We start from the raw sequence: 26,170 nt of genomic DNA on the forward strand, positions 1-26,170 counted from the left end.
CCTCCAACGCCGCCTCTTTCTCTCAGAAACCCCAGACCACCAGGCCTGCCTGGACGATTTTTTTTTTGCCCCCTTCCATGTCAGCTCTGCAAACTCTGATAAAGAAACGTGTGGGGCTGGTGTCCCAGGGACATCTGCTGGGCATATCTAGACAGATTTTCCGGAATGGCAAAAAGAAGCCCGAGGCGGGGGTGCCCACTTCCTCCCCAGAGGCCAAAACCCTTGAAGGGTCTGGTCTCCTCCTCTAAGCAGCTCCTGAAGACCCTCCGCCTGGGTTTTCCTCTTTTCTACTTTAGGTTGTCTGGGCAATGGTCTCCCTTAAAACCCAACAAGGATGTGTTGGGGGAGGGGGTGAGAGGTGGGAAGGGGGTTCTGGTGCAAGGAGCTTCTTCTCCTTTGCTATAGCCCCCCCTCTCACCCCCCCCGCCCCCGCCCTGCCCTTCCCTCCAAGATGTTCTTTGGGAAAGCTGTTCCCCAGTCTGGAGGACTCTTCTCTCCCTTCTCACCCACTTGCTTCCCCTCCCCGGCTGAGCCCAGGCCTCAACCTTGTGAGCTACAGGCTGGTACCCTCTGGCCAGATCCTTATGCCCATCCTTGCAACTGCCCAGCACCCTCAACCCCGGGCAGGGCGGAGGAGGCAGCCAGGGATTGAGGCCGCTAGTTGCCCTTCCCCCCCCCAAGGCCAGCCTGACCAGCACTCTGCAGACAATTTGATTTTGATTTTTTTGGTTTTGTTTTATTTGGTTATTTTGTTTTGTTTTGGTTTGTTTCTCTGCGCCACGGGGCGGGAGGAAGTATAAAGAAGTGTAAACAGGAAAGCCAGCCGGCCCTGGAGTTCTTAGCGCCCATATTTCATCGGCGGCTTCCTCTCCATAACTGCAGCAGGACACTTAACCCTTCCCTGGCTGTGAGAATGTATTCCCTGGGGGTGGTGGGGACAGGGTGTGGGGGCAAGATCCAAGTAGAAGCTCCTTTCCCCGGCCCGGTTCTGAATTTCCCCGTCCCTGGGGTCTGAATGCTGGGGCAGAAGCCAAGGATTTGGAGCAAGAGAGAAAACAGACCGCTCTCCCAAACTCAACCCCTTCCAGGGCAGTGAGGAGAAGGCTCTCCCTGCATGGGCTTTTCAGCTTGGGGACCAACTGGATCGACCAAGGAGGACAGAGCTAGGGAGAACCCCTCCCATGCTTTAGGGTCACTCTCTCCATTTTTGGAGTTTCTAGAAGTAATCAGATTTCGAGGCTGGGATCTGCCCACAGCAGGATTTATCGATTGCTGCAGCGCTGTTACACATCCATATTAATTAACCCAGACACCGGCCTGGAAACTGAGCTGCTTGGGGAGGAGGAGGAGGGGAGAAATAGGGGCCCCTTAAGGAAAATGGACATTTCTCCCTAAGTGCCCCCAGGGCCCAGATTGGAGAGTCCTTCTCCACCAGAATCGTGTGGCCTTCCCCAAGCTTGATGTCCCCGCACTTCTCAGCAGGGGCAAGCGTGCCTTCCTCCCCACAGTCAGAATCCACACACAAATATTCTCAGGGGTGGAATTAAACACCCCTCAGGCCTGACTCTTCCTTGTCAGAGGTAGGCTGCCCCAGCCCTCCAAGGGATGGATCCTTTGGTGGATATTCGCAGCACGACCTTTCTAGAGGGCTTCACGCCTCCTGCCCACCTTCCTTCCAACTTCCTCCAGGTAGAAGCTTTTTTATGGTTTGGGGGCTTGTTTTGTTTTTAGTGTTTGGTGGTGGTGGTGGTGGTGGTGGTGGTGATGGCCTTCCCCTTCGTCTTCCCCCTCCCTCCAAAAAGTGATTAAAATCTGTTAAAGGATTTAATTAAGACAGTTAAATGAAAAGGAAGGAGGCGCAAATGAGTTGGGGGAAAAAACCCACACCAAAGCTATTCTCAACGATTAAATCGCCATTTTAACAATATAATGGAGTTTGCATCCTGAAAGGGGAAATCAACGCTCATATCTCATCAATAATTCATAGAGTCCGGGATCACGCAGAGGTCAGCAGACGGGGCCGAAGCGCCGGCCTGCTTGGGGCTCCGAGCCGCTGGAGCCGCTGCCGCATACATTACGCGCCGCGGGCCGCGCTGCCGCCACCTCCGCGGCGGCTTGGGCCGGGGACGCGCCTGCCGACAGGTTTAGGCTGATTTTCGGATTTTTCGTTCTTCCTTTTGGTGAATTTACTGAGACCCAGATTTCGGGCTCCCAGAGGATGTGGGGGATTTAGGAGACGGGAGAGGACTGGACTTGGGAGCGATTTGGGACCGGTCGCACCTGGCATGTCACCACCTTTCCAAGTTTTAATCTCTTCTCCACCTTTTTTTTCTCCGTTTCCCTGTTTCAGGCGTCTTCTGTCCTGTCTCTTCTCTCCCCACATTTCCACTTGAAGAGGAAGATGCACTCGCTGCAGCTTCTTCTAGCTTCTCTTCCCCGGGGAAGAGGCTCCCAGGCTGCCCGGCCGGGTTCTGGCCTTGCAGTCCGCGTGGTTATGGGCTGAGCCCACATAGCTGTGGCCCTGGTTTCGGCCTCTGAGCCTTGACGCTGTCTTTGATTATAGCGATCCCTGACCTCGGAGCCCTGTGGGGTAGGGATGAATGTGCCCAGGGAGGAAAGGGATCTCGCAGGCCCCAGTCCGGCTTGCCTGGTCAAGATGACCCCGGGCCAGGTGGGAAGGGAAGGATTCAGCTCGGAAGGCAGCATCTGGAGGAAAAGTTGAGGGAAAGTGCCAGCATGTGAGAACATCTCCCCTTGGAGCTTGAAGGCGGGATGCAGGATAATCTCTGTATTTTGGAAATTCTGCAAGCTTGTTCCATTCTCTGTGTTTGTGCCTCTCTAATTTGCTCTCTTCTGTTTTCTGACTCCCAACGGGCCCCTAGGGAAGGAGGAAGGAAACCTGTCCCTGTGAGAGGTGGGGTCCTGAGAGGGGATATTTGGGCACAAGGGAAACCGAAAGAGCGCAGGTCGCCCCGTATGGCCGCTGCGCTGGCCGAGAAGCAGAGGCTGTAACGTCCCCGAGCTGCCAGTAGAGTCCGCCTTAGACCAAGTTCACAGCCAGGCTGGGGCCTCTGAGGCGCCAGCGAGCGGCCGTGCAAGGTGGCCCCGGGGCCCGCTGGGTCTCGCACGGCCTGGACACTGAGCTCTCTTTCCAGCCCTTTGGGGACTGTGGCTCCCTCCGCTCTCAAGGAACCCTTGCTCCAAGCTCTCTCCACTCTTCACCCCAGAAACTCCCTCCTCCTCCAGGTCAGCCGACGCGTCGTACCGCGCCCTGTGTGTCCCCACGCCCAGCACCCGCGGCCCCACTCGGGGACAAGAATGGAGAGGATGGGTCATCCAAAGCCTTTCCAGGCACTCCACAGGAGAGACCGGTGGAAATGCGGGAAGTGGGGTCGAGGCAGGAAGTGGGGTGGCGTTTTTTGTTGTTGTTTTTGTTTTTTTCCGAAGGAGCTATTTAATAATCAAGACTCCTCTTCCCCAGAGCTAAGGCCCTTAGGGGAGGTTGGGGACGGTGGTGAGCGGGGGAGGGGCACGAAAAGCGCTTTTGCGCTTGCATTTCTGCAGCCGGCACAGCAGAATGAGACCCTGGGCCGTGAGGCCAGTGTTATTGCCAGAGGGGTCGCAAAGTTGGAGGGTCAAAAGTTTACAGCGTGCGTGAGCGGGCGGCGGCGTCTAGCGGCGGGGGCGGGCTGGGCAAGGGGAGGAGGCTGTGTGAGTGGAGAGAGAAGCAAGGGAGCAAGGGGTGCTGGAGGTATGGGAGACGTGTGCTTGGGGAGTGGGGGAGCAGAAGTGGGGTGGAGAGACTGACACCTGGGAAGGGAGACACTGGAGTAGAGGAGAAACCCTTCTCCAAACCCCGGAGCTGGTGGGGTGGGGGAGCCGCACAAAAGAGCGCTGGGGGCATGGAATCCTCTGCGCAATTTTCTCTCCCAAAGATAACCTTTGAGTCACCATATAAAATTTAATTAAAACCTACCCAGCCGCACACATTAAAAAAAAAAAAAAATCCAATTACCCACACGTCCTTGCAGGACATTTGATGGGGCCAAAGAAGGCTTCCAAGGTGAAGGCCTGATTCTCACCAACATCAGCCCCACCCTGCTTCCCCGAAAGGGGCCAAACAGCTGACTCCCCCAACTCCCCCCTTTGCCCCCAGGCAGGCCTGTTTTTCAGGGTTTCCTAGCCCCCAGGCTGGGTCCAGGAAGCTGGAGTCCATGACTCCTATGGGCTAGGACTGGAGGGTTTCTGAACTCCCATTCCTCTTTCCAAATTGCTTGGGTTTAAGAAGGTGGATATTGGAAAGAAGGCTGGCTTGCTAATCCTCGCACTCTCCCAAACCTCCACTTGTGTGTTCATCCAGAATCCCTCTCTTCCTATGTGGAGGAGGGAGGGGAAATGAGAAGGAAAAATACTGAATGGCCTCACAGAGATCTTTTTAACTGGAGTTGAAACAAGCAACCTGAAATGAACCTCCAATCCATGCATTAGGCTGCGCTCATAAGTAACATGTTTACAGGGACTCTGTAATTATAACACCAGGGCATATGCCTATTTTTGGTCTTTAAATGACTGTTTGTTGTGTTATGAAATGTCTTCATCTTCTGTTCTAAGCATTGGGTATAGGAGGTGCGCTGTGGGTGTTTGTCCTGAGAGTTTTCATAAAGATGCCTTTTGAAATATGGCCGGAAGAGACAACAACCTAATGGCAGATTTTACATCAGTTTGCCCCAGTTTTTGCCTAACCAGTTGGGTGTGGGTCCCCATTTCTACTCAGCCTTGGGACACGTTTCTCTGAGGAGCCAGGCCAGGAAGGAATTCCTGAAGTCCAGAAGGGGTAGAGGTCAAAGCCGGAACAGGAACTCCTGTTCCTCCTCTGTGTCTTCTTCCTCCTTTCCAGGACAGAATGCTAGCAAATTTATGGGTCTGTGGACTAGCCTGGAGCAGCCAAAGGGCCTGGGCTGGAGAGGCCTCGGGAAGGGGAAAAGAGGGTCCTCAGCCATTCTGGCCAAACCAGGTGTTTGGAGATGTTCTCTCCCATCTCCCTGGGCTAGGGGGGTATATCTCCCTGCAGACACTCGCCCTAGACTTAAACTGGGTGGCAGGGGAGTCACCTGACCTACCTCTGCTGGTCCGTTGGAGGCTGGAGAAAGGGGGAAATGTGTTGTTGACAATCCACCAATTCTAATCCTTGAGAGACAAATCAAAGAAAGTCTCTGAGTATTTTTAATGCCTCCTTGCTTTATTCCAGTACCTCCTTGTGGTGGTGATGGGGGTAGGTAAAAAGAGTTACTGTACAGATGAGAAGTGGTTTTAAACAAAAAACGGGGGGGGGAGCGGAGTATTGTTTTGTTTTTAAAGGGAAATTAAGGCCTCTGAAAGCCAAGTCCCAAGCTTTGACCAGCACAGTCCAGCTCCTCTCTCAGGGTTCTCTGTCTTTCCCAAATGTGCTGGCCTATGGACCAATTCTCACCCCCACGAGGTGGAGGACTCATTCCTGGGGCCCTGGAGCCTCCAAAGTTTGGGCAGAAAGGGGGCTATCTCTGGCACTGGGGAATGGAATAAAGCAGATAGAGTATGCAAGGGGGTGGGCATACAGGCCCTACCAATGCAGCCATTTAATAGTGAAGGCAGGAGGGAAGGGGGCTCCGGCTCCGGCCTGCTCTCAGGGACCCAGATCCCGAAGGCCGCTTCTCCAGGTGCCATCCTCCCTCATAGGCCCCAAAAGGAGCCCCTGTGGAATCATCCTACCCTCTCCCACTTTTCCCTGGGAACCAGAACTGGCAAAAATACAGGAGTGATGGAATATCAAGGTGAAGGTGGGGCAGGCTGAGCCCTATCGGAATGGGACTTTTTTGGGGGTGGGGGTTGGGTGAAGGGAAGAGAAGGTTCTGGCAAAAAAAAAAAAAAAAAAAAAAAAGTAGAGCTGGGGAGGATGAGCTGAATCAAATTCCTGCTCCGTCATTTTTCTCCCAAGTAATGACCTGCGCAAAATTCAATATGACCGAGCGAACTGCGCCAGCGTATTATAGTAACTGCCTGCTCGTGGGGGAGGCCCGGAGAGGGGTGAACCGTAGGTCACAGCGTCTAAAAATTATTAAAATGTTCGAGAGCCTCGTGACGCGCCTAGCTGTTTAACAAAGACTGACAAAGTATGAGATTAATACGAAAACTTGCGCCTCAAAAACAAAAACACATCAAAAAAAAAAAAAAAAAAAAGTCTTGTTCCGGCCTCCAAGGAGGCCCGGAGCTGCTGTGCCCGCCGCCGCGGTTCGGTTTTCCGGACACACAATAGTGGACAAGAGCGAGCTCCTCTGTGGCCGAGCGGGCCCGAGGGCGGGTCTGCGGCCGGGAGGGCCGGTGAGTACTCTTGCCCGCTCCCTCTCGGGGCCTTCCACTCCTCGGTGCGGCCTCCGGTGCGCGGGCCGGCTGGGGGCTCGCCTCCTCGACCCTTCGGTTTCTCTCCCTCGCTCTGTGCCCTCTCCCGGGCGACAAAAGGTAGACGGATTCCGTGCGGGCTGGGCACGCCCGGGACAGCGAAGGGGGCTGAGCAGTGAGAGGTCACTCTAGCAACCTGTGGCTGCCCCGGGGGGGGGGGAAGGCGGCCGGCGAGCCAGCGAGCGAGCGGGGAGTACAGGGGAGGTGGCTCGGGATGCGCGCGCAAAGCTTTTTGCTTTTTCTTATTTTTATTATGACTACTCCTGTTAGCATTCTTTTGAGGGTGGAAGGGAGAGGCAGCCCCCGGTTTTGGTGAAATCCGTCTAGGGAGTGGCTGATAAACCTTGTCCTCCACCCATCGCGGCTGCACTGGGCTGGTGGGGGGGGGGGTGCGGCGCCTCGGTGGGATGGGCAGGTGGCGGCTCCCAGCGCGCAGAAGAGAAAATCTCTGCGCTCTGTCCCTAAGATCAGCCATACCCAGCCCCGCAGTGTCTCTGTCTCCCATACCTCTCTCTTGGGGTGCTCCGAGCACCTGGGCTGCATCCTTTGTGAAGTGCAGAGCAACAGAGAGGCCCGGTGGCCGGCCTAGCGGCCCTCCCCAAATTCGGAAAAGCCGACTGAGTTGGACGGGTTTCAGAGAGCGAGCGAGTTGAGAAGGACAGGAGGTATGGGGTGGGGGAGGGGCCTGGCCAGTTGGAATGGGTCGTGGAACCCCTGACTAACTGGCCTTTGATAAGACTTGGAAAGATCCCTGCTTGAGGTCGCGGGGCTGGTGGGGGTCCTACCCAGGCATTTTGTCTGTGGGCCCAGGGCCAGACTCTAGTAGTCTCTCTAGGTGCCCATGTGGGGGGGTCTATTGGACCCTCTCTTGGCAAAGATCATTAAAATATAAGTGTGGTGTGGTGTGGGGTGTGTGTGTGTGTGTGTGTGTGTGTGTGTGTGTGATTTTTCAAATATATGCAAGTCAGCCTGGCTGGGCTGGGAGAGTGTTGTTGTTAGAAATCAGGCCCGGAGGCCAAAATTGGCAATCTGGATTTAGGATAGAAAATCAGAGGGTCTCTGGACATAGTTTCTGGCAAGTGGGAGCACTCCTCCTACCCACCTGCAAGGGTCCCAGAATTGTGGATGGACAGAGACTTCTGGAATGTGATGGTTAGAGGGCTGTTTGTGTGTGTGTGTGTGTTATCGCGCGGTATTTGTTAATGAAATTGATATGATTCTGACTTGCTCACCAGGGATGCAAGTATTTCTCAGGGAGATGGGTAGGGAGTCTGGGCAAGGCGGAGGCTTTCTCTGCGCCAATTCCCCTAACCCTGTGCTGGCCCTCAGCATTCAGTCTAGGACCCAGTTCCCTCCAGCCCAGTCCCCAGTCTCCCAGTTTAGTATATTCAGCAGTTACTGGGACCGTCAGGAAGTTCATTCAGAAACCCCAGGTTCCCCCAGGTTTCCCAGATCCCCATTTTGGTCGCACTGCCAGCGACCCTAGCAGGTGGCAGAATGAGCAAATTTAGACAGAGAGAGTCTGCCTGGGGCTAGGGAGGTGGGAGAAGCGGGGTTCCTCGCACACTTCAGGGATTATCCCCCTTTCCTGGCCCCAGGAGGTATGGGAGTTTGGGAGGGGCCAGAATATCATCTGGCTGCATCTTTTATGGTTCCTCATTGCCCTTCATTCGGAAATGAAACGCCTTTGATCTTTTTCTCAGGTTGTAAATGGAATTGCCCGTCATTAAATATCCGGGGCCCCATCTGTTTGGTCTCCCAGCATTTTTCTTTACAGCTGTTTCTCTCTCTTTTTACCATTGAATTTTTCCAAAAGGACTTTTATGACACCTCCTTCACACCCAGCCGACTCTCCCTCCTCCCTTTGCTGAGAGGCGCCTTGGAAAATATCTAGATATTCGTTTGATGGCAAACTAAAGGCTTCGAGGGGCATGGAGGAACCGATTGGGGTTTTGTTTTTCTTAAAAAAAAAAAAAATAAAAGTCCTGGGGGGAGGGGAGGGGCGCGAGGGCACCCAGAAGGGCCTGATTCTGACTATGCTGCAGCCTCAGGATGACCCTTCCTCCTTTTGTGCTTAGCTAATGTTTACATCTCATAATTCATGCGCCGCCCAGGGTTGCGCGGCGGCCGCGAGGTTCGCGTCCCTTTGCGGAACCGGCGGTTTCAATTTCTCTCTGATAGAAGAGAAAGAGAGTTGAAAACCTTGTAATCCCCAAAATGGACCCGCAGTGCCTTTTCCTGCTCCCAGAGCTCAAAAGTAGAACAAAACGAAATAAAATCAAAGCACTGAAATCACACCCCAAACGAGAAGAAGGCGCGCAAAGTGGGAGAACTGGAAAATTTCTGGGCCAAGAAGATCTGTCTGTCTTCTGTATATACCCTGTAGATCCGAATTTGTGTAAGGAATTTTGTGGTCACAAATTCGTATCTAGGGGAATATGTAGTTGACATAAACACTCCGCTCATTTTTTTTCCCCGAAGAAAAAAAAATTTTTTTTTCCCAAATGAGGACCATCCGGTGACTGACCACACGAAGACTCCTTCCTTTTTCTTTCTTCTTTCTTTTCCTCCCTTACTGGTTAGAGACAGAGGAAGCATCTACCTGAATTCTCCCACGCCTGCCCCTGGAAGGCTTGGTCCCTTTTCGCTTCTCTTAATAGGTTAATATTGCTGGTGGTGTTTTAATTTTATTCTCTCCCTCGAGCCCACTAATTCTCTACTCTGGGATCAGGGAGGCTTTACTGAAAATCCGGGGGGGGGGCGGGGAACGACTATCGTCGTCAGTGGGCAAAGGCACAGAAAATCGCTTTTCAAACGGATGTTGAGGTCTCCTTTTCGTTTGGGATCAGAACAAGAGGGCCTGGAAATATGCAGTTACGAAGGGGTGTTATTCTGTGTGTGGGTCACCCCCAGGGCTCCTACCCCCAGCATCATAAGGATGTGAGATTTCTCTGCACTGCAGAGGCGGCTGCATTAGCGGCAATTAGAAAGTCTGCACACCGTGATTAGCATTGCTCCGGTGGTTTTGGAATTAGCAAATTGCTATTCAGTGTGCTCTCAAAAGTTGCAAGATTTTTACTCCAGCGCTCGTGTTCAGTGTGAGAAACCAAGTCATTTCTCCCCGCTTGGGCCGCGTTGGGCACGGGGAGGAGTGGATAGGAGAAGGGAACGGAAGGACTGACTGACACAACCAAACTAATAGCGCAGCTAAATGCGATTTGGAAGGCGAGGTCTCCCCGAATTAGTGCATGAATTTCCTATCGATCCGCCCGCGGTTCCATTCATCTCTGACAAGTCCCTCCGTGCACCCGCCTGCTTGCTCCCGACGCCTCCTCTCTCACTCCCTACCCCTCCCCAGGCGACTGCAGAGAAAAGCCCCATGCTCAGTGCCTCTCGCCCCCAATGTGGGTTCCCTTCTCCAGGCAGAGCCCCCAGGCTGTCTCTCACTTAACTCCCCACACAGACTCCTGGGCTCCTCGCCGTCCTGAGGAGGGATGGGGGCCTATGGAAGGCAGAGAATGCGGGGTGGAGGCGAGGCAGGACAGGAGGGGCTGCACCGGGAACCCCAACTTCCGAGGGGATCCAGGATTGTTCTCTGCCCAGCGCCCCAACAGGCCCTCCAGCGGCAACCTGCCCTGTTCCTCTCTCTCTCCTTCTCTGTCTCTCTCTCTCTGATCCCGGAGAGAGCCTGGCGAGGAGGCGGTCGCCCCGCAGGAGCCCTATGTAAATCCTGGTGTTGGGTGGGTGGGGAGGGGGAAAGAGAAGAAGGGGAAATAAACCTCTTTGGCTGGAGTAGGGTCCGGGTGAGCAGATTTCCTTATCCGGGAATCGCAGGCGGGGCGGCCATTGGCTCCGGGGATCACGTGGGCCCCTAACTTTGTTCACTTGACAGTAAGTAGGAGGGCTTTCGGAAACAGGAAAACGAGTCAGGGGTCGGAATAAATTTTAGTATATTTTGTGGGCAATTCCCAGAAATTAATGGCTATGAGTTCTTTTTTGATCAACTCAAACTATGTCGACCCCAAGTTCCCTCCGTGCGAGGAATATTCACAGAGCGATTACCTACCCAGCGAGCCCTCGCCGGGGTACTACGCCGGCGGCCAGAGGCGAGAGAGCGGCTTCCAGCCGGAGGCGGGCTTCGGGCGGCGCGCGGCGTGCACCGTGCAGCGCTACGCGGCCTGCCGGGACCCCGGGCCCCCGCCGCCTCCGCCGCCGCCCCCGCCACCCCCGCCGCCGCCCGGGCTGTCCCCTCGGGCTCCTGCGCCGCCGCCCTCGGGGGCCCTCCTCCCGGAGCCCGGCCAGCGCTGCGAGGCGGTCAGCAGCAGCCCCCCGCCGCCTCCCTGCGCCCAGAACCCCCTGCACCCCAGCCCGTCCCACTCCGCGTGCAAAGAGCCCGTCGTCTACCCCTGGATGCGCAAAGTTCACGTGAGCACGGGTGAGTGCGTGGGCACCCCTTCCCCCTCCCACCCCCGGTGCTTTACACCAAAGGGACCTCGGAGGCATGGGGGGGGGGGGGAGCTGGGGGAAGCCAATTGTCCCCGCTATAAACTCGCCATTGCCGGAGATTTACGGTCGCCTGTTTTCAGAGCCACATAATTACATCCCCCATAAATTTTTATGGCCTGGTGGGCCCCGCGCCTTTGAAGTCGGTTCCCCATCCTCTTTGCCATTCTCACCAGCGACTTTTTCGCCAGGGAGATGCAGTCTCAGTGAAGTTGGAAGTTGGGGAGGGGTGGGAGAGGTGGGGGAGGAGAAGGAGGAGGGGGTAATCTGTATTTGAGCGGAGAGTTGAGTCAACTCCCAGTATTTATTTTTTCCTTTCTTTCCTCTAGTCTGGCTCCTTGGCTCGAGAAGTGGGCAAAAGTTTTTACTGGGGGCAGGCGCTGCTTGGAATCTGAGCACAGAGGGTGGGAACTAACAGAAGAAAGGTTTAGGGAAGCCCCCCTCCCTCTTTCACCCCTCATTCTCCCATCCCGGGGCCCCAGGCCAAGGGGGCAGAGAGGAGCGGTTAAAACCTTGTGGAGATTCCTCTCTGCCCCCACCCCCCTCTCCAGACACCCAAACAACAACGTGGAGACAACATAACCCTCCAGAACTTTGAGGTCTCTTTCTCTTCCTGGGGGCCGCTTTCTTCCCTTTTCATGCCCACCGCCCCCCCCCCCTCCAAGGAAGGAGAGGTGGCGGGAGAGGGAGGGAGGGAGGGAGGGAGACGCTGTGTTAGCTGGAAGAAAAGGCTCTCTCCCTCCTCCCTTTCGGGGCAATAAAACTTTCTCTTTCTCCCTCTCTCTGTGTGTGTCCAGTAAACCCCAATTACGCCGGCGGGGAGCCCAAGCGCTCTCGGACAGCCTACACTCGCCAGCAGGTCTTGGAACTGGAGAAGGAATTTCACTACAACCGCTACCTGACGCGGCGCCGGAGGGTGGAGATCGCCCACGCGCTCTGTCTCTCCGAGCGCCAGATCAAGATCTGGTTCCAGAACCGGCGCATGAAGTGGAAAAAAGACCACAAGTTGCCCAACACCAAGATCCGCTCGGGTGGCACCGCAGGCGCAGCCGGAGGGCCCCCTGGCCGGCCCAACGGAGGCCCCCCCGCGCTCTAGTGCCCCCCGCGCGGGAGCCGCGAACCTCGGGGCGGGGGTGGGTTGTGAGCGCTGGGCGGGGGGTGGGGGGGGGAGCGGCAGGGGGAGATGCGGGAGGGGACCCTGGGGCCTGGGTCCGCAAAAGCCTACCTGCCCTCCCCCTACTTTATCTATTACACGAATAAACGCAGAAGAGGGGGAGGGGAAGCTTTATTTATAGAAATGACAATAGGGAGCCAGGCGAGGCCCCCCAGAAGCAAGGTTCAAGTCTCTTGCTTTCTTCCTTAAAAAAAAAAAAAAGAAGAAAAAGAAGAAGAAGGAAGAAAGAAAAAGACAGAAAGAGAAATAGGAGGCTGCACTCCTCGTTTTCAGCTTTGGCGAAGATGGATCCACGTTTCATCTTTAATCACGCCAGGCCCAGGCCCATCTGTCTTGTTTACTCTGCCGCGGAGAGGACGGGCCTCGGTGGCGACCATTACCTCGACACCCGGCTAACAAATGAGGCCCGGCTCCGACGCCGCCGCCTCTGCTGCTGCCGCTGCTGGAAGACAGCCTGGATTTTCTTTCTTTGTCCCCCATTCCTGACACCCAGCGAAAGCACCCTGTGACTGCCAGATAGCGCAGTGTTTTGGCCACGGTAACACGCGCACACACACACACACACACACACACACACCCTCCTCCCCCTCGGTGCCCCTCCACGGGCACACTGACTGCTCACCCCCTTCCACCAAGGGGTGGGGTGGGGGGCAGCAGCAGGAAGAGGACACGTGGAGGTGGGGGGTGGCCTTGGCACCGTAGGACCAGGCAGGGAAATTGAGTCCAACAGAAAAGAGACCCGGAGACCCGAGAGGGCCTTCTTCTGGAAGGTCAAGCCATTCCTGGCAGAGTGAGGGGCCAGCTGAGTTCTGGAAGCTGGGCACAACCCTCTGGCCAATTGAGTTGTGCAGCCAGGCCTTCTCTCCTCCGCTGCAAATGAATGTGAGACTAGCACAGAAAATGTGGTGGGGCCTCCCGGTCTGGGAGACATATTGCAGAGACCTCTCCCATAGTTTATCATTGTTTTGCATTGATTATTATTATTATTATTAATTATTATTATTATTATTATTATTTTATGTCATGCGCGTCCTGTCTCCTGTTCTCTCTCTGACATTCCAAACCAGGTCCCTTCCTAGTTCTGGGGCTGCCTGAGTCTAGAACCCTTCGTTGGCGTGAAAATTTTGTGTCCTGTACAGAGTGACGATAGAAATAAATGTTTGGTTTCTTGTGACCAGCACGGCGTGTTTTTGTTGAAACCTTGATGTAAAGATACAGACGAATGCCACCCAGCGTATATTTTAAGCATCTCGGTCCATTCGGCCTCACATTGTATGTGGTTGAGGATTTTTTTTCGAAGGGTCCAAGGAGAATTTCTATCTCAGAGGACTCCAAATTGTGGTAGCTGGTTTGTTTTCCTTTTGGGGTGGGTGTGTTTTGTTTGGGGCTTTTAATTTTTTCCCTCCAGTCCAAAAATGGATTGAAAGTACTGGGAGGGCCGACTCCAATCCCTAATGGGGGAGAAAATGTTTCATTGTAGGACACGAGAGGCTTAAGTATGGCAAAGCCTTTCATATCGTGATTTATTTGTCATAAGCAAATAAAATGCGGTTAAGCTGTCTCTTTCTAGACAGACGGCTCTTTGCTTATTAAGGTTCGGAGGGAGGATTTCTGTGAGGCCGGCCTCTTTCCTCCCGCCTAAGAAGGTATCGTTTTCCTCTGAGGTGTTTAAAGCTTTAATGAGTCTAATTTTTTGCACAGATGTTTCTGGGTGTTTGCAGGTTTTCAGAGTATTTTTATATTACAAAGGAGCTAGCCGGTGCCATAGCTCAAACTCTGACAAGCAAATAGATAATCAAGAAGACAAATGGCCTCTTTTGTGAAGCCCTGCTCCTGTATTAATTTTCATTTTCTTTCTCATAGAAAGTATCGAAAGTAGACCGGGGACCAAATAGCTTTCTGTCTCTGAGGTCCCAGTCACCCCTAGAATGGAGTGGGGGAAGGGGGTGGGGGTGCCGATGACCCTCACAAGCTCTGTCGGGCTTGGGCCGTTTTGGGGCAGCACCCAAGAGATGTGCTTAAGGTCCGAGGGCTCCAGCCTCGGGGTCTCTGGTCTTGTGGTGGCCCAGGATACAGCCACCCGCCTCCAAAAAACTTGGGGCTCGAGAGAGCGTATGCAATTAAAAGTCGTTTTTCAGTCCCATCTCCCTCCAGAAAATAAACATAGCTGATTCCACCAGCACGTTTTTTACTGTTATTTCTTTTGTATTCCTCCGGTTTGCAGCGCCCGGGAGTTTGAGGCTGGGTAGGGCCTGGGACACACAGGGCCGGTGTCCACAGCACGGGGAAAGGGCGCTGGAACTGCCCGTTGAAATGCTCCTGGAGGTCTCATTTAAAAAAAAAAAAAAAAATTGACAGGACCTGGAGGCGAGCTTTGTTTTGGTCGAATCGCGGTGTGATGTTTAACTGCCAAAGGGATGCCGCCCTTAGTGGAGGGGGAAAATAGTCCTTAAAAAGCATATGCCCCCCCCAGGAATGTCTCTATAGAACCAAATCAAAGCTGCTCCTTGGAAGGTATGAATAGAATAAAAAAAAAAGATTTCTATGGAGCTTAAAGTTCACAGCCATTCTGTGTAGACAAGAGCTAAGAAAAATGTGAGAATTATACAGAAAACCATTAATCACTTCTTTTCTTTAAATACGTATCCTCTCTCCTTTGTTATTATTCAACAGCAAATCTCCGCAGACCGGCTGTTGGGGGAAAAAAGTGTTAGCTGGCTCTCCCGGATCTGCGAGGGGGAAAAAATTTGGAACCATAAAGTTGAAAACTTTTTTCTCTCAGTTTGGAAGAAGCCCTTCGTCATGAATGGGATCCGCAGAATTCAGGCCAGAGGAGGCGAGAGGCGCAAAGGTAACAAAGCCCCTGCCTGGGCTGCCTTTTTTTTTTTTTTTTTTTTTTTGATCATTTTATGAGCTCTTTTTACAAAGGAAAGAAGAAAGTCTCTCCCCTCCTTTTCCTTTTTCAACTTTCTTCGCAGTTTTTTTTTTTTTTTTATGGGGGATGCTTGGTCAGATTTGCTGCCTTTTATGATGACTGATGCTCGGGTCAGAGGGAGAGAGAGGGGCCTCACACCTGGAGAGTGTTTGAACTGCTTGGGACTGAGGTGTCAGGACCCCTGAAAAACCCCAGAGAGGGTGGTTTGTGAGGCAGCTCTCAGAAGTGCTTTTTCGGGTTTCGGAAAATGCAGGCGGGCCTGGCGGGGGGGGGGGGGGGGGGGGGCTAGCGTGTGTGCATGTGTGCGTGTGTGGTGATGTGCACATGTGGCCCGTGTGTTCTGTGACTTCGCTTGTCTACACTGGTGGCTTGCGTCCCATATGTCTGTTTACCGGTGAGATGTTGTCACTGCCGCCTCCTGGAAAAAATGGAATGCAGTTCTTGGATGGAATGCCCCAGGCTTGGAGCAGGGTATAGGTAGATGTCGGTTTGTTGTTGTTGTTTTTCCTTTCCTTCTTTTTGTGTCTAGCTTGGGATTCTAGACAAATATTTGCAACTCTGGAGCAGGAAACTGTTCCGTTTACAGGCGACGTTCGTTGATGCCGGAATCTTCCTTTTCAACTCTGCCCCCCTCTTCTTCCTGGAGGCTCAGTGTTCAATTTGGTTTCCTTTTGCTCTCTTGTTTTGGGGTCTCTGTTCCCCCTTCTGGGGCCCTGCTTCTGAGGGTGAGGTAGCCAGTGGGCTGTGCCCGAATGTGCTGGCTCTTTTACCCTGGGGCTCACTAAGGGTTTGGAGGCAGGAGGCTGGCAGGAGAGAGAGTTCATGGAGAGGCCACGTTTTCTAGGCGATTAGCTCAGTATTAGAACCACAAAATGACCTCGGAAGCCCCTTGACCTCTCTGAGACTGGACAGTGGGCTGGCTCCTGCCTCCTGCCCAGGAGGGAAAGTCCTACCTCTGCAGGGAGGGGTACTTTGAGCTGTTGTCGTGGCCCACCTTCGTCATCTCCCTCTAGCCCCCAACCCCTTCTTTGCTAACTGGGAATTTCTGGATTGTTTTTCTATTACTGTCCCCTGGGGAGAAAAGGAGTGAAAATTTTAGCCCTGGGGTGCAGTTGGGGGAAGGGAGTAGGGTGCTGATCTGGCTCTCTGTGTAGGACTCCTTCCCTAGGCCGGGTTCTAACCACCGCACCCCCCCATGTCCAGTTCATCTCTCGTTTCCTGTTTCGCTTGGAGAGAGCGGAGGGAAGAGAGACAAAGGGAGACGATATGACAGGTCCACAGGGCTTCAGAGGGCTTAAGGGACAAGCCCCTGGGTTCTAAAGAGAGGGAAGGCTCCCCCACTAACAGTCCCTTGGAGGTTACTGTCTCTCAAGGTCTGATATCCAAATTCACAGCTTCTTAACCCATTTTTCTGAAGTTCCTTTGTTTAGGAGACTATTCCTGCAATCACTTGTGCCCCCTTCCCCTAATCCCCAGTCTCACCCCAGCTTCTCACACAGCCCATGGATACCTTCCCACCAGGGGGGAGCAGGAGAGATGGGAGAAGGGTCAGTACAGGCTGTCCTGACCGTTTCCAAGGACAGTTCTGCCACATCAACCAGAGTTTTAGCAACTTTGAATTTTAAGAGATGCGTGGAGAATTTGCTAACATGGAGCCTTTCCAATTCTGTTTTCTACTTGATGTGTCTGAAAATCCATACCAGCAACCAATTTTTTTTTAAAGAGGAGATAGAGACAAAGAGACACAGAGAGAGAGAGGGTGAGAGAGAGACACACGGACAGACTGAGACTCCAGCTGGGAAGGGAGGAAATGTTCCTTCACTTAAAACCAGGAGACACAGGACCTTGCTGGGATGCGTGTGGGATGTTGGTTTGTATTTTGTAAATCGTCTCAATCGGTCTCCTGTCACTTGGGGACTCAGTCTCAGGCAAGAACTAACTGGCGTTGGTTGGTATCATCTCCTTTGTCCCTGAGTGGCATGATAAATGCAGGGGCTGGAGGCCTGGGGCAGGAGAGGAAGTGGGTAGAAAGGTGAGCTGGGCTGCTCCTGGATTGGAAATGTTTGAGGTTCGTGGGAGACGTGCACCCATTACTCATAAGGGCAGATAACCAATTGTGGGCCTTCTTATAGTCCCAGGTGGCAAAGATCTAGTCACCTGGGACTTTACAAAGCTGCTCTCTGCAGAGTGAGGGGTCCATCAAAGGGAAGGAGGGGGGAAACAATGGAAGGGAAAGTTGGGGTTCATTCAAGGGTTTCAGCCCCATAGGCCAGAGCTTCCAGATTTCCCTTTTCCCTCACTTCCAGACCCCAGTCTTTTCAGGGGCTGGGCAGTCTCCCCAGCTAGACAGACTCACCTTCACCTTCTACAATTCTGGTGGCCACCCCATCCTCATCTTTGGCCTCTCTTCCCTCCAGGCCCCTGGGCCCTCCGGATTCACCTTCCTCCTTGCACTTACTGGGGCAGAGGGGCTCCTCAGTCCTGCCAGAGCCCGGGGAGGCCACCCCAGCGCCCGTGGTGGGTCTCCCTGGGAAGAGTGGCCGGCTGGGGAGGGGAGTCTGCTTGGAAAACGGAGTTGGGAAGTTTCCCAGCGTGAGCTGAGCGCTGACGGATTTGTGATCAGCCATAAAACCGGCGCGTTCAGATTCGTAAATCAATCTTGCCTCTCTCGCAGAATGAACGTTCGCTTTATCGGCAGCAAGAAAGCGCTCAGCGCGCGCTCAGGCGCTTGTTTATTTGAACACGGACATTCCCAGGATCCGAAAAGAGTGTGGGCATTTTAACAGAACCTGCCCAGCGTGTCTTCTTCGTGTCATTTTGCGGTTTCTTTTCCTTGCCCTTAAAGACAATTTCTCAGGTTTCAGAGATTGCTGTCTTCCCCTGCTCCTGCATATTGCTTCCAATTTCTCTCTTGCTCGCTCGCTCTTTCTCTCTCTCTCCTTTTTTTTCTTTCAGACTTTAGTGGACTGTTTTCCTATAGGGGACCGTTTTTAATGCATTTGTGGCCAGGACCTTGCAAGGAGTTGCCCTGGCTGGAACCAGGCGCAGGGCCCACATCGGGAGCCGCAGCCGGCTGAATTCAATCCCAGTCTGTGTTTTGTATCGGGACAATCAAAGCCGACCACCCCCCTACAGAGTCTGGGCCCCGCCGGCGCCCCACCCGTGCGTCGTCGTCGTCGGGAGCGGGATTCCGAGGAGGCGGCCGGGGCCAAGCTGCCGCCACAGCTGGAATTTACGGGGGCTGCCGAGTGCCAGTGCAGGGTGGCTGTTTCTTTGCGGGTGGTTGAGGCATCTGGGTCCTCAGCCTCTTCCCCCTTGAGTTGTTTTTGGGTCAGACCTCTCCAAACAAACCAGTGGCGGCCCCGCGGCCCCTGCTCCCCTACCCTAAGCCGCATTGATTCTCTCTCGTGTCTGCTCCAGCCGGCGCGGCGGAGGCCAGGCTGCCCCAGTTGCTGCCGAAGATAAGACTGGGAATGTGCGGACAGGGGCTCCTGCAGGAATGTCTTTTCTGCTCCCCTTTGCGCCCCCCACCCCACGCGATGGCCCAGGACTCCGATTCTGGTTGCTACTGGTCTGCCCATTCTGGGGCCAAGCTGTAAGTGAAGGTTTGGGGGATTTGGGTTTTTGTTTTTGTTTTTGTTTTGTTTACATCCGAGATGAAGGACTGTGTGTCCGCTTCCCTCTCCAGGCCTAGGGAATGGATTTCCCCTATCATCCCTGTGCTTAACCCTTTAATATGCGACCCCCCCTCCTCTTTGCCCATTGATCGGTCTCCATTGTCTGCTGATTGGGAGCTCAGGGTACTGACACCTGGGGAATAGGGACCCTGGGGCTGCCAGACTGACTTCAAAGCCTCGTCTTTTTTCCCTTTCCTTCCCCTCTAGTTCAAATCTTAAGCCGTCTTCCCTGGTGTGTCAGGGGTGGAGGGGGTCACCGAGATGGTGTGTGACATAGGTAGACAGAGCCTGAGTGCCCACTTCTTTTGTGTAGAAACCCTAGTCTGAGTCTTTGTGTCTAGAACATATTCTCAGTTGGTCAGTAGAATTTGATTCCTCGTGGTGGTAGTAACACAAGGCGGGGGGGAAGTCCCCCTTGCGGGTATTCTCAGCTCTGGGAGCTCCAGAGTCGTCTCTTCATCCTGTCCCCTCTCTGCCCCTTCAAAATGTACCACAAAAGATCAGAAAGAGCATTAAAGCCAGAAGCCCCATTCTTCATGCCTATGTACCGCGGACTTGTGGGGAGTGCTTCGTTTGAAGCTGGTCCCTTTAGAAATGTTGTTGCTTTTTTAGGAGAGGGGGAGTGGGTCCCACTAAAATAAATATCCTAGGAGTGAGGGAGAGAATGGAGCTGGGGGGAATCCTAATCTTAAAGGACGCAGAGAGACGAGCTGGAAGCTGAGAAATCCAGAGGCTTGGAGCAGGGCTCTGCGCCCACCCCACCCCCACCCCCCAGACGCCCCTGCAGACTATTTCTGCACCTCCACGAACTAAGCAGAAGCAGGAGGAGAAGGGAGAGAGGAGAGGTGGGCTGTAGGTAAGTGTGTGTCTGGGCGGGGGGTTGGGGGGAGGTTAGGGAGCCGTAGGTAGAGGAGGTATAGATGTGAATGTGGGAGACAAGAACTTGCTACTCTTCCATTGGTGGGTTGGGGGGAACCTATTTTGCAGGAAAATTTCTCCTCCTGAAGGGGAAGGTCATAGTGGTCCTTTGAGTCTGAAATCGAAAGACCCCCTTCCCCCTCCTGGTCACGTGATTCATTAAATAATTAATGCCGAGGTTGCAGAATAGATATGTATTCGTCAGGAAAATCGCGGGCTCGGTCTCCCTGTTTCTGACGTGCAATTCAACTGTCCTTTGAAAAACAAGCCTGTACCCCGAGAAAAAAAAAAAGAGAGAGGGGGAGAGAGAGGGAGAGAGAGAAAAAGAGAGGGAGGCAGCAATAAAACAGCCCCGCAGCCGGAGCCACACCGCGGGCTGGGGTATTGTAAGTAGAAGGGATTTCTCACTACCTACCGCGTCTTATATGTCCATGTAAATTTATTGTTTGTTATTAATGTTATTGTCGTAAAATGTGACAAATAGCCATCTTCATTTCCTGCCATTTCTCTTCACACGGTGCTCTGTGTGTTTATACCCATTGAGGCATTGCATAGAGAATTTAGGAATATTCCTCTTCTCTCTCTCTGTCTCTCTCTCTCTCTCTCTCTCTCTCTCCCTCTCTCTCTCCTCCAACCTTTTTCTTGATTTATAGCAATATGGATGTCAGCTTCTCGGCCGGCATGCCAGCCATTGTGTGTGTGTGTGTGTGTGTGAGCGCGTGTGTGCGCGCGCGCGTCTGTGTGTGTTTGTGAGCGAGTTGTGTTGTTTATGGCCATGTCTTCGATAAATCATTTCTCACGGAAAATGATGTGGAAGCTGGGCCATTTCTGCGGCCGGGAGAGACTGGCTCTCGGAGCTACTCCTCCCTCTCTGCTCTGCTCCCAGGAGTTGGTTATTTCAGACGATTTACAGTAATATATCAGCAGTTAATATGAAAGCTCTATAGCTGGAGGTCTTAAATTACAGCATCTGTGATTATCAATTAAGGCAAGATTTGTATAAATTTGGTAAACCAGAAATGCCTCATTGGCATATAAACCCAGTCAAAGACCACGACCTAATATAAAAATTATATTTGCAAGCCTGATAGAGCCAGCATTCCTGAAGCAGCAGGCAGAGCCTCATTTTTCAGTGGTTCCCCTCCAGGAGTTTGGCTGCTCTGTCTGCAGCCCAGGGTAAAGGACCCAACTCTGAAGGCAGAAGGAGCCTGGGGGCAAGAGAAGTGCAGGTGGAGGAAGAAATTACTGGAGTTGAAGGCAAAGGTTTTTGTAATCGATGGGGAGCAAATTGAAGCCCTCTGCAATTGGAAGGGGCTAGAAGGATTCAGTTATGGTACTGAAGCGTCATCTATAGGGTTGATGTGTGTGGCACGGTGTCGAGGGTGAAGAAGAAGCTACCCACATTGGGGGAGATGGGGTGGGGGTCGGAGGGTGAAGGGCAGGGAGAGAAGCTGAAAGCCTTGGCTGCTTACCCTCCTGGCTAACAAAACAAGGAAATGAATTCACACCCCAGTAGCCTTCCTTCGACCTCCTGAAACAAAGAAAGTTTCCTCAGCAGTGAGGGACTATGTGTGTTTGGGGCTAACGCAAAGAGAAGTTCTCCAAGTTTTTCTAGAAAAGAAATGTTCCGGGAATCAGGTGGTCCCAGAAAGTTGGTGAGTGTTCCAGAACACGGGGTGTGTTCCCCTCCCTCAGCCCCCATCCAAAGAGGGAGCAAATGGGGTGCATATTGGGAGGAGGAGAGCTGGTAACTTTCCCCTCGGGTTTTATGTGTGTGGGGGGGTGCTCAGTCCCTTCCCGTTAGGGAAGAGCCTGATGGGTCCAGAGCAAAGCCAGAAATAGCTTCTGGGGATGTTCTACACTGCGCCCCGAAGTTGTGATGGGTGAGGAGCAGAGGGCCAGAACCTTTGCCAAGTCCGATCGGGGCTGCTGGCTTTTCCTTTTCTGGCTGGAGCCTGGCCAAGTGACTTTATAGCCACGATTATCTGTGATATTTAACTCTGCCTGCTAGTGTAAACCTTCGAGCAAAAAAATTAGAGTGACGCCGTGCCCAGGTGTTAATTATTCATGGCATCAGCCTCGTGGAGTGTCGGCTTAGGCCCCAGTCTTGGGGCATCCAGGAACTCGCTCCCATGCTCTGCTCCAAGTGGCAGGGAGCCCCATCCTTGTTAATAGACAGCTTTGTGGGTGCGTGGTGGGAGTCTGGGTTGAAAAGGGTTTAGGGTAAAAGAGATCAAGACCCTAGGCTGGGATGGGTGGGGGTGTTATCTGGTCTGGATAAAAGGAACTGGGGAGAATCTGGATTCAGGGGTAGCTGTTGACAGGACTGGAGATTGTGGGGGAGGAGGGAAGGGCTGGGGGGAGGCAGACTTGAGGGACAGAGGCTCTGACCCTTCAGGCCCTCTCTCTTTCAGTGTTGGAGAATCCCACACATACGTGCTCGCTCTGGGTGTGAGAGGGGAGTATGTCTTTCTCCTTCACCTGGGAAGTTGCAAGGCGGGTGTAAATGTGGAGAGGGTGAGTTCGCCCCCAGATCAGTGTTCCAGAATTTAGGCCAAAGTCTTGGAATCCCTGAGAAGGGAGAAGGATTACCTCTTCCTTGGAGAGGAGGAGGGACATGAGGAAGAAGGAAGAGGGTAGAGTTGTGTTTTATTAGCTTCTGAATTCAGCCTGTTTTGGAGGATGGGGGAAAAGAGGGGGAAGGCTGAAGGATTTGCTCCTTGGGACAGGTCACAGCTTGGGCGGTGGGGGGTGGTAGGTGAGCTGGGAGCCAGTCCTACAGGCTTCTACCCCGGGTTACCAACCATCCTTCCTTCTCTGTCCCTCTTCCCCCTGCTGCCTTTGCCTTTGACGTGGATGTCTGATCCCCCTCTTATCCTCTCCATTCTCTCAGCGCCCCCCTTCAGGTCTTTGTCTCTTCTGGCCCTGGGGATGCTCCCCCCCCCCGCCCCTTCCCATTCCCCAACTCACACTCAAGAGTCTTCCCCCAGGAGACAAAAGCGGGGAGATCATCCCTCTCCACCATTATGTTATCTTTTAGTTGCTGGCTCCTTGTTGAATCTCTCCATGTGAGGCCTGATGCCCAGGCATATAGGCCTACCCCCAAATCCGTAAGTTTGCAATGACTTTGTTGTTGTTGTTTAAATACACACACACACACACGCACACACACACACACACACACACACCCTTGGTTTATTTAGCCACAAAGCATCCTGCCTCTTATCAGTTCTGTGTGCGCGCGTGCGCGCGCGCGCACACACACACACACACACACACCACCCCATTTGCTTTTGTGCTGTTCAGGGGATGAAGTAGAACGTATTTAGTGGCAGGGGCTTTCGGAAAGCTGCTGGCTGTTTCCATCTTCTTTCCCAACTCTGCTGGTGTACACTTTCTCTAGTAATTATAGTGTGTATCCCCCTGCCTGTAAGAAGCTGGGCTTGCCAATGTTTTAGCCAAAGGAAAAGAGAGGGCCTCAGAGAGAGAAGCAGCAGTAAGATCCCTTCCTGAGGGGGGGAAGTTGAGGCAGAGCCCAAGGAGGGGATGACAGGGAGAGACAAAGGCCCGTCAGAGGGGCAGAGAGGCTGTCCTGGGATAAGGAGTTCCACAACTTGCATGGGTACACACACACACACACACACACACACACACACACACACAGTTAAGTGACAAGGAGGGAACTGGGAAGGGAACCACTCACTTTGCCCCCTTCTCTGTCAAAGAGAATGTCTCTGTGATGGAAGGATGTGTTACCCCTACAGATGAAAGGGCCCTCAGGCCAAGGGGCCGCGTTGCCCCCAAGGAGAGGGGCAGCCTAGTAAGCGAGCCCAGAAGTGAATTTCTGGAGCTACTAAGTCTTTCCCGGGACTCAGTTCAAACTCCCTGAAGATAGAGAGGCAGAGTATGAGAAGACAAAGAGGCCGTGAGAAAGGGACAGAGACCGCAGAGATGGTTATTAGAGAGGGTGCGGAGAGAGAGGGAGAGAGAGACATGGAGAAAGAGCCCAACCCTTTGGGGAGGGCAGCCACAGGGAGAGGGGAGGGCTGCAGGGGTCTGGAAGCTCCTCCAGACTCGGTGCTTTCTTTACAGGCAGCTGCCCAAAGCTGGGGCCGTCCCAGAAGCAACTGCCTCTCGAGTAGGCCCTTGGGGGTGCTAAATCAGGTCTGAGGCAGCTGGGGCAGGAACTGAAGTGTCAGGGAATGGCCAAGACTACCTTAGCACTTTTCCACGGCTCCCGCCAGTAACTTAATGGCTGGAATCTCCCAAAACAGAATTCCACTGCGGCGGTGGGGGAAGGGGGGGAGGGGGTAGCGGGCGGTGGATTTGGGTCAGGCTCTCACACCTGGGCCCTGGAACCCTTCCTCGGCCTCTCTTCCCCCTGGCGGGTTTGGTCCCTCCTTTCCCCCTGTAGGGACGCGGAGAAGAAGTTGATCTGCCAGCCGCCCAAGAACTCTCCCTTTCACCTCCAATCCACATCTCCTCCCTGGAACCCCCAGCCTGAACCGACGGACGCTGCCCTCACTGATCTCCTCCCTCCCCCATCTTTCAGGAAAGAAAAGGAAAAAGGGGAAGCAAGCTCCTACCAGCCTAAGCAGCTTTAGAAAACTCCAGGGAACCTGGAAAATGCAAAGCCTCTCGCGCCTCTCTCTCGCACCAGTCCCTTTACCCCCTCGCCACCGCTCTCTCTCCCCACTGCGCACCCCCACCCCCATCCTCCCGTCCCGTCCTGCCCAGAACTCTCTGCCTTCCCCTCCCTTCTCCGCTGGGCCGGACATATGGAACCCATTTCGCTGGTGACATTGAAGAGCCGCCCGTGCGCCCGCCTTCCGCCATGGCGCCCCCGGCGCTCCCCGCGCCTCGCCGTGCCCCCTGTCACTCGCGGCTCCTCTCCCCTGGCAGCTCGGCCGGCTCTCGCGGCCCCGACCGGGCTCGGTGCCAGGCGCGCGCGGCCGCCCGCGGCCCCCACGCGGGCCCTCGCCGAGGGGGCGCTCCGGGCTCCTCCGGCCCCGGGGGGGCCCTCCTCCCCGGCCGCGCCCCGAGAGCGCAGCCTCCGCGCGCGCCTCGCCGCCCCGCCGCCCCGAAGGCCGAACAAAGCCGGGGGCGGGGGCGGGGGCGGGGAGGGGGCGAGCGCTTCCGGGCCTCTCCCCGCGCCGCCGGCCGCTCCGGGGGCCGCCGGGGTCTGCACCAGCGCGATGCGGCCGGCTGCGGCCGGGGCGCCCCAGGCGGGGCCGAGGGACCCGGGCCTGGCAGTCGGCTCCCGCGCGTCCGCTGCTCCCGGCCGCCCGCGGCCTGCGCCCTAGCGGGAGTCCGCCCAGGTAAGTGGGGGTGCGGAGCCCCGCGGCCCAGCGCGGGGAGTGTGGGGCGGGGGGAGGTCCGGCTAAGGGTGTGCGTGTGGGGCGGCCGAGACCCCAGCCCCTAGGTCTCTCTCCTGGGTCGGGAAAGAGGCTGGATCCGAATCGTGGCAGACAAAGATGTGAGCACCTTAAAGAGGCGGGTGGGTGGGTGCTGAGGGGGTAGAGGGATCCGGGTGTGCAGGGCAATGTGGAGGAATGTGGGGCTGTTCGCCGCCCCGCCGCGGGTGTGTGGACGGGAGCCGGGTTAGGGAATGTGGGGGGGGGGGCTCTCCGGCTTAGGAAGGGAGTGTTGGAGGCTGGGGAGGGTTTTCCAGGGGAGCCGGAAGCTGTGGGTTGTGGAGGAAATGTGGGGGCATCTCCTAGAGTTGGGGGGACAGCTGGGCCCCGCTCCCACAGTCCAGCTGCCATCCTGGTGAGCCTTTTAGCACCTGGCGGGTTATTTGAAGCTGAAACTACAAGGGGTTGCGGTGAGGCCGGGTGTTAAACTGAGAAGGTAGGAGAGGGGGTGATTTATGGCTTCAGAGAAGCTATGTTTACTCCGGGACTGCTCTGGAAACCAAAAACCAAACAGAGCAGAGGCGGGAGGAGCCCCTCTCCTTGTAGTGGGAGACGATGCCAGGCTCACTGGCTGGGATTTATTTTCCCAGATGTGAGGAGCTGGTGGGACCCGTCCCTTTGCAGGCGCAGGATGCGGTGGGTCTGTGTGATGCAGAAGGAGAGTGTGCAAGCGTGCACACGTGGAGGTGTGTTTGTGTATTGTGTGAGAGCGTCCGCACACTGGGGCACACGTGCGCTTGGGCTGGGGTCTGTGGGGGTACAGCATCGCCTTGGGAGTGGGCACACAGGGAGCTGGGAGAGAGGCTCCGTGTTCTCTGGTCCTGGTACTCTGTGATGTGATAGCTCTTTCCGCGCTTTGCTGCCCCGTCCTCTCACCATGCTCCCCCCACCCCTGCCCCCTGCCCCGTGCTTTCTTTCCTCCCACAGCCACATGCAGCACAGTCCACTTGGCCTGGTCCCTGGCCCCTCTGTGCCATCTGCCCACGCTGCCTGATCTTCCCTTTGAACCTTTAACTTTGCTATGGGAGACTAAGGAATTAGTGAGCATGGCTGCGTGGAGAGGGGGGAGGGGAGGGGGAGAGAAGAAAAAGGCCTGGGGTGGTAGCCGAGATCA

At 54.6% G+C, this 26,170-nt stretch overlaps 2 protein-coding genes across 2 annotated transcripts in view; both read left to right on the forward strand.

Moving 5' to 3' along the window:
- The window catches only part of HOXB3 (homeobox B3), a 54,922-nt gene that overhangs the window by 16,105 nt on the left and 12,647 nt on the right, over positions 1 to 26,170 (forward strand). The window contains exon 2 of the mRNA XM_043584168.1: positions 14,786 to 14,963. The gene's annotated coding sequence lies outside the window, so the exon portion shown is untranslated. The remainder of the gene's footprint in view (positions 1 to 14,785; positions 14,964 to 26,170) is intronic.
- On the forward strand, positions 4,988 to 12,688 carry HOXB4 (homeobox B4). Its single transcript, XM_043584171.1, has 2 exons — positions 4,988 to 10,870; positions 11,736 to 12,688. The coding sequence occupies exons 1-2, from the start codon at positions 10,414 to 10,416 to the stop codon at positions 12,032 to 12,034; spliced, it is 756 nt and encodes a 251-aa protein (XP_043440106.1). The 5' UTR covers positions 4,988 to 10,413; the 3' UTR covers positions 12,035 to 12,688.

Source organism: Prionailurus bengalensis, chromosome E1 (assembly GCF_016509475.1).
Source record: "Prionailurus bengalensis isolate Pbe53 chromosome E1, Fcat_Pben_1.1_paternal_pri, whole genome shotgun sequence".
Classification (NCBI taxonomy): domain Eukaryota; kingdom Metazoa; phylum Chordata; class Mammalia; order Carnivora; family Felidae; genus Prionailurus; species Prionailurus bengalensis.

Coding starts and splice junctions, on each gene's coding strand:
- HOXB4 (XM_043584171.1), top strand. CDS start 10,414: ATGGCTATGAGTTCTTTTTTGATCAACTCAAACTATGTCGACCCCAAG. Junction 10,871..11,735: donor CAAAGTTCACGTGAGCACGG/GTGAGTGCGTGG, acceptor GTGTGTGTCCAG/TAAACCCCAATTACGCCGGC.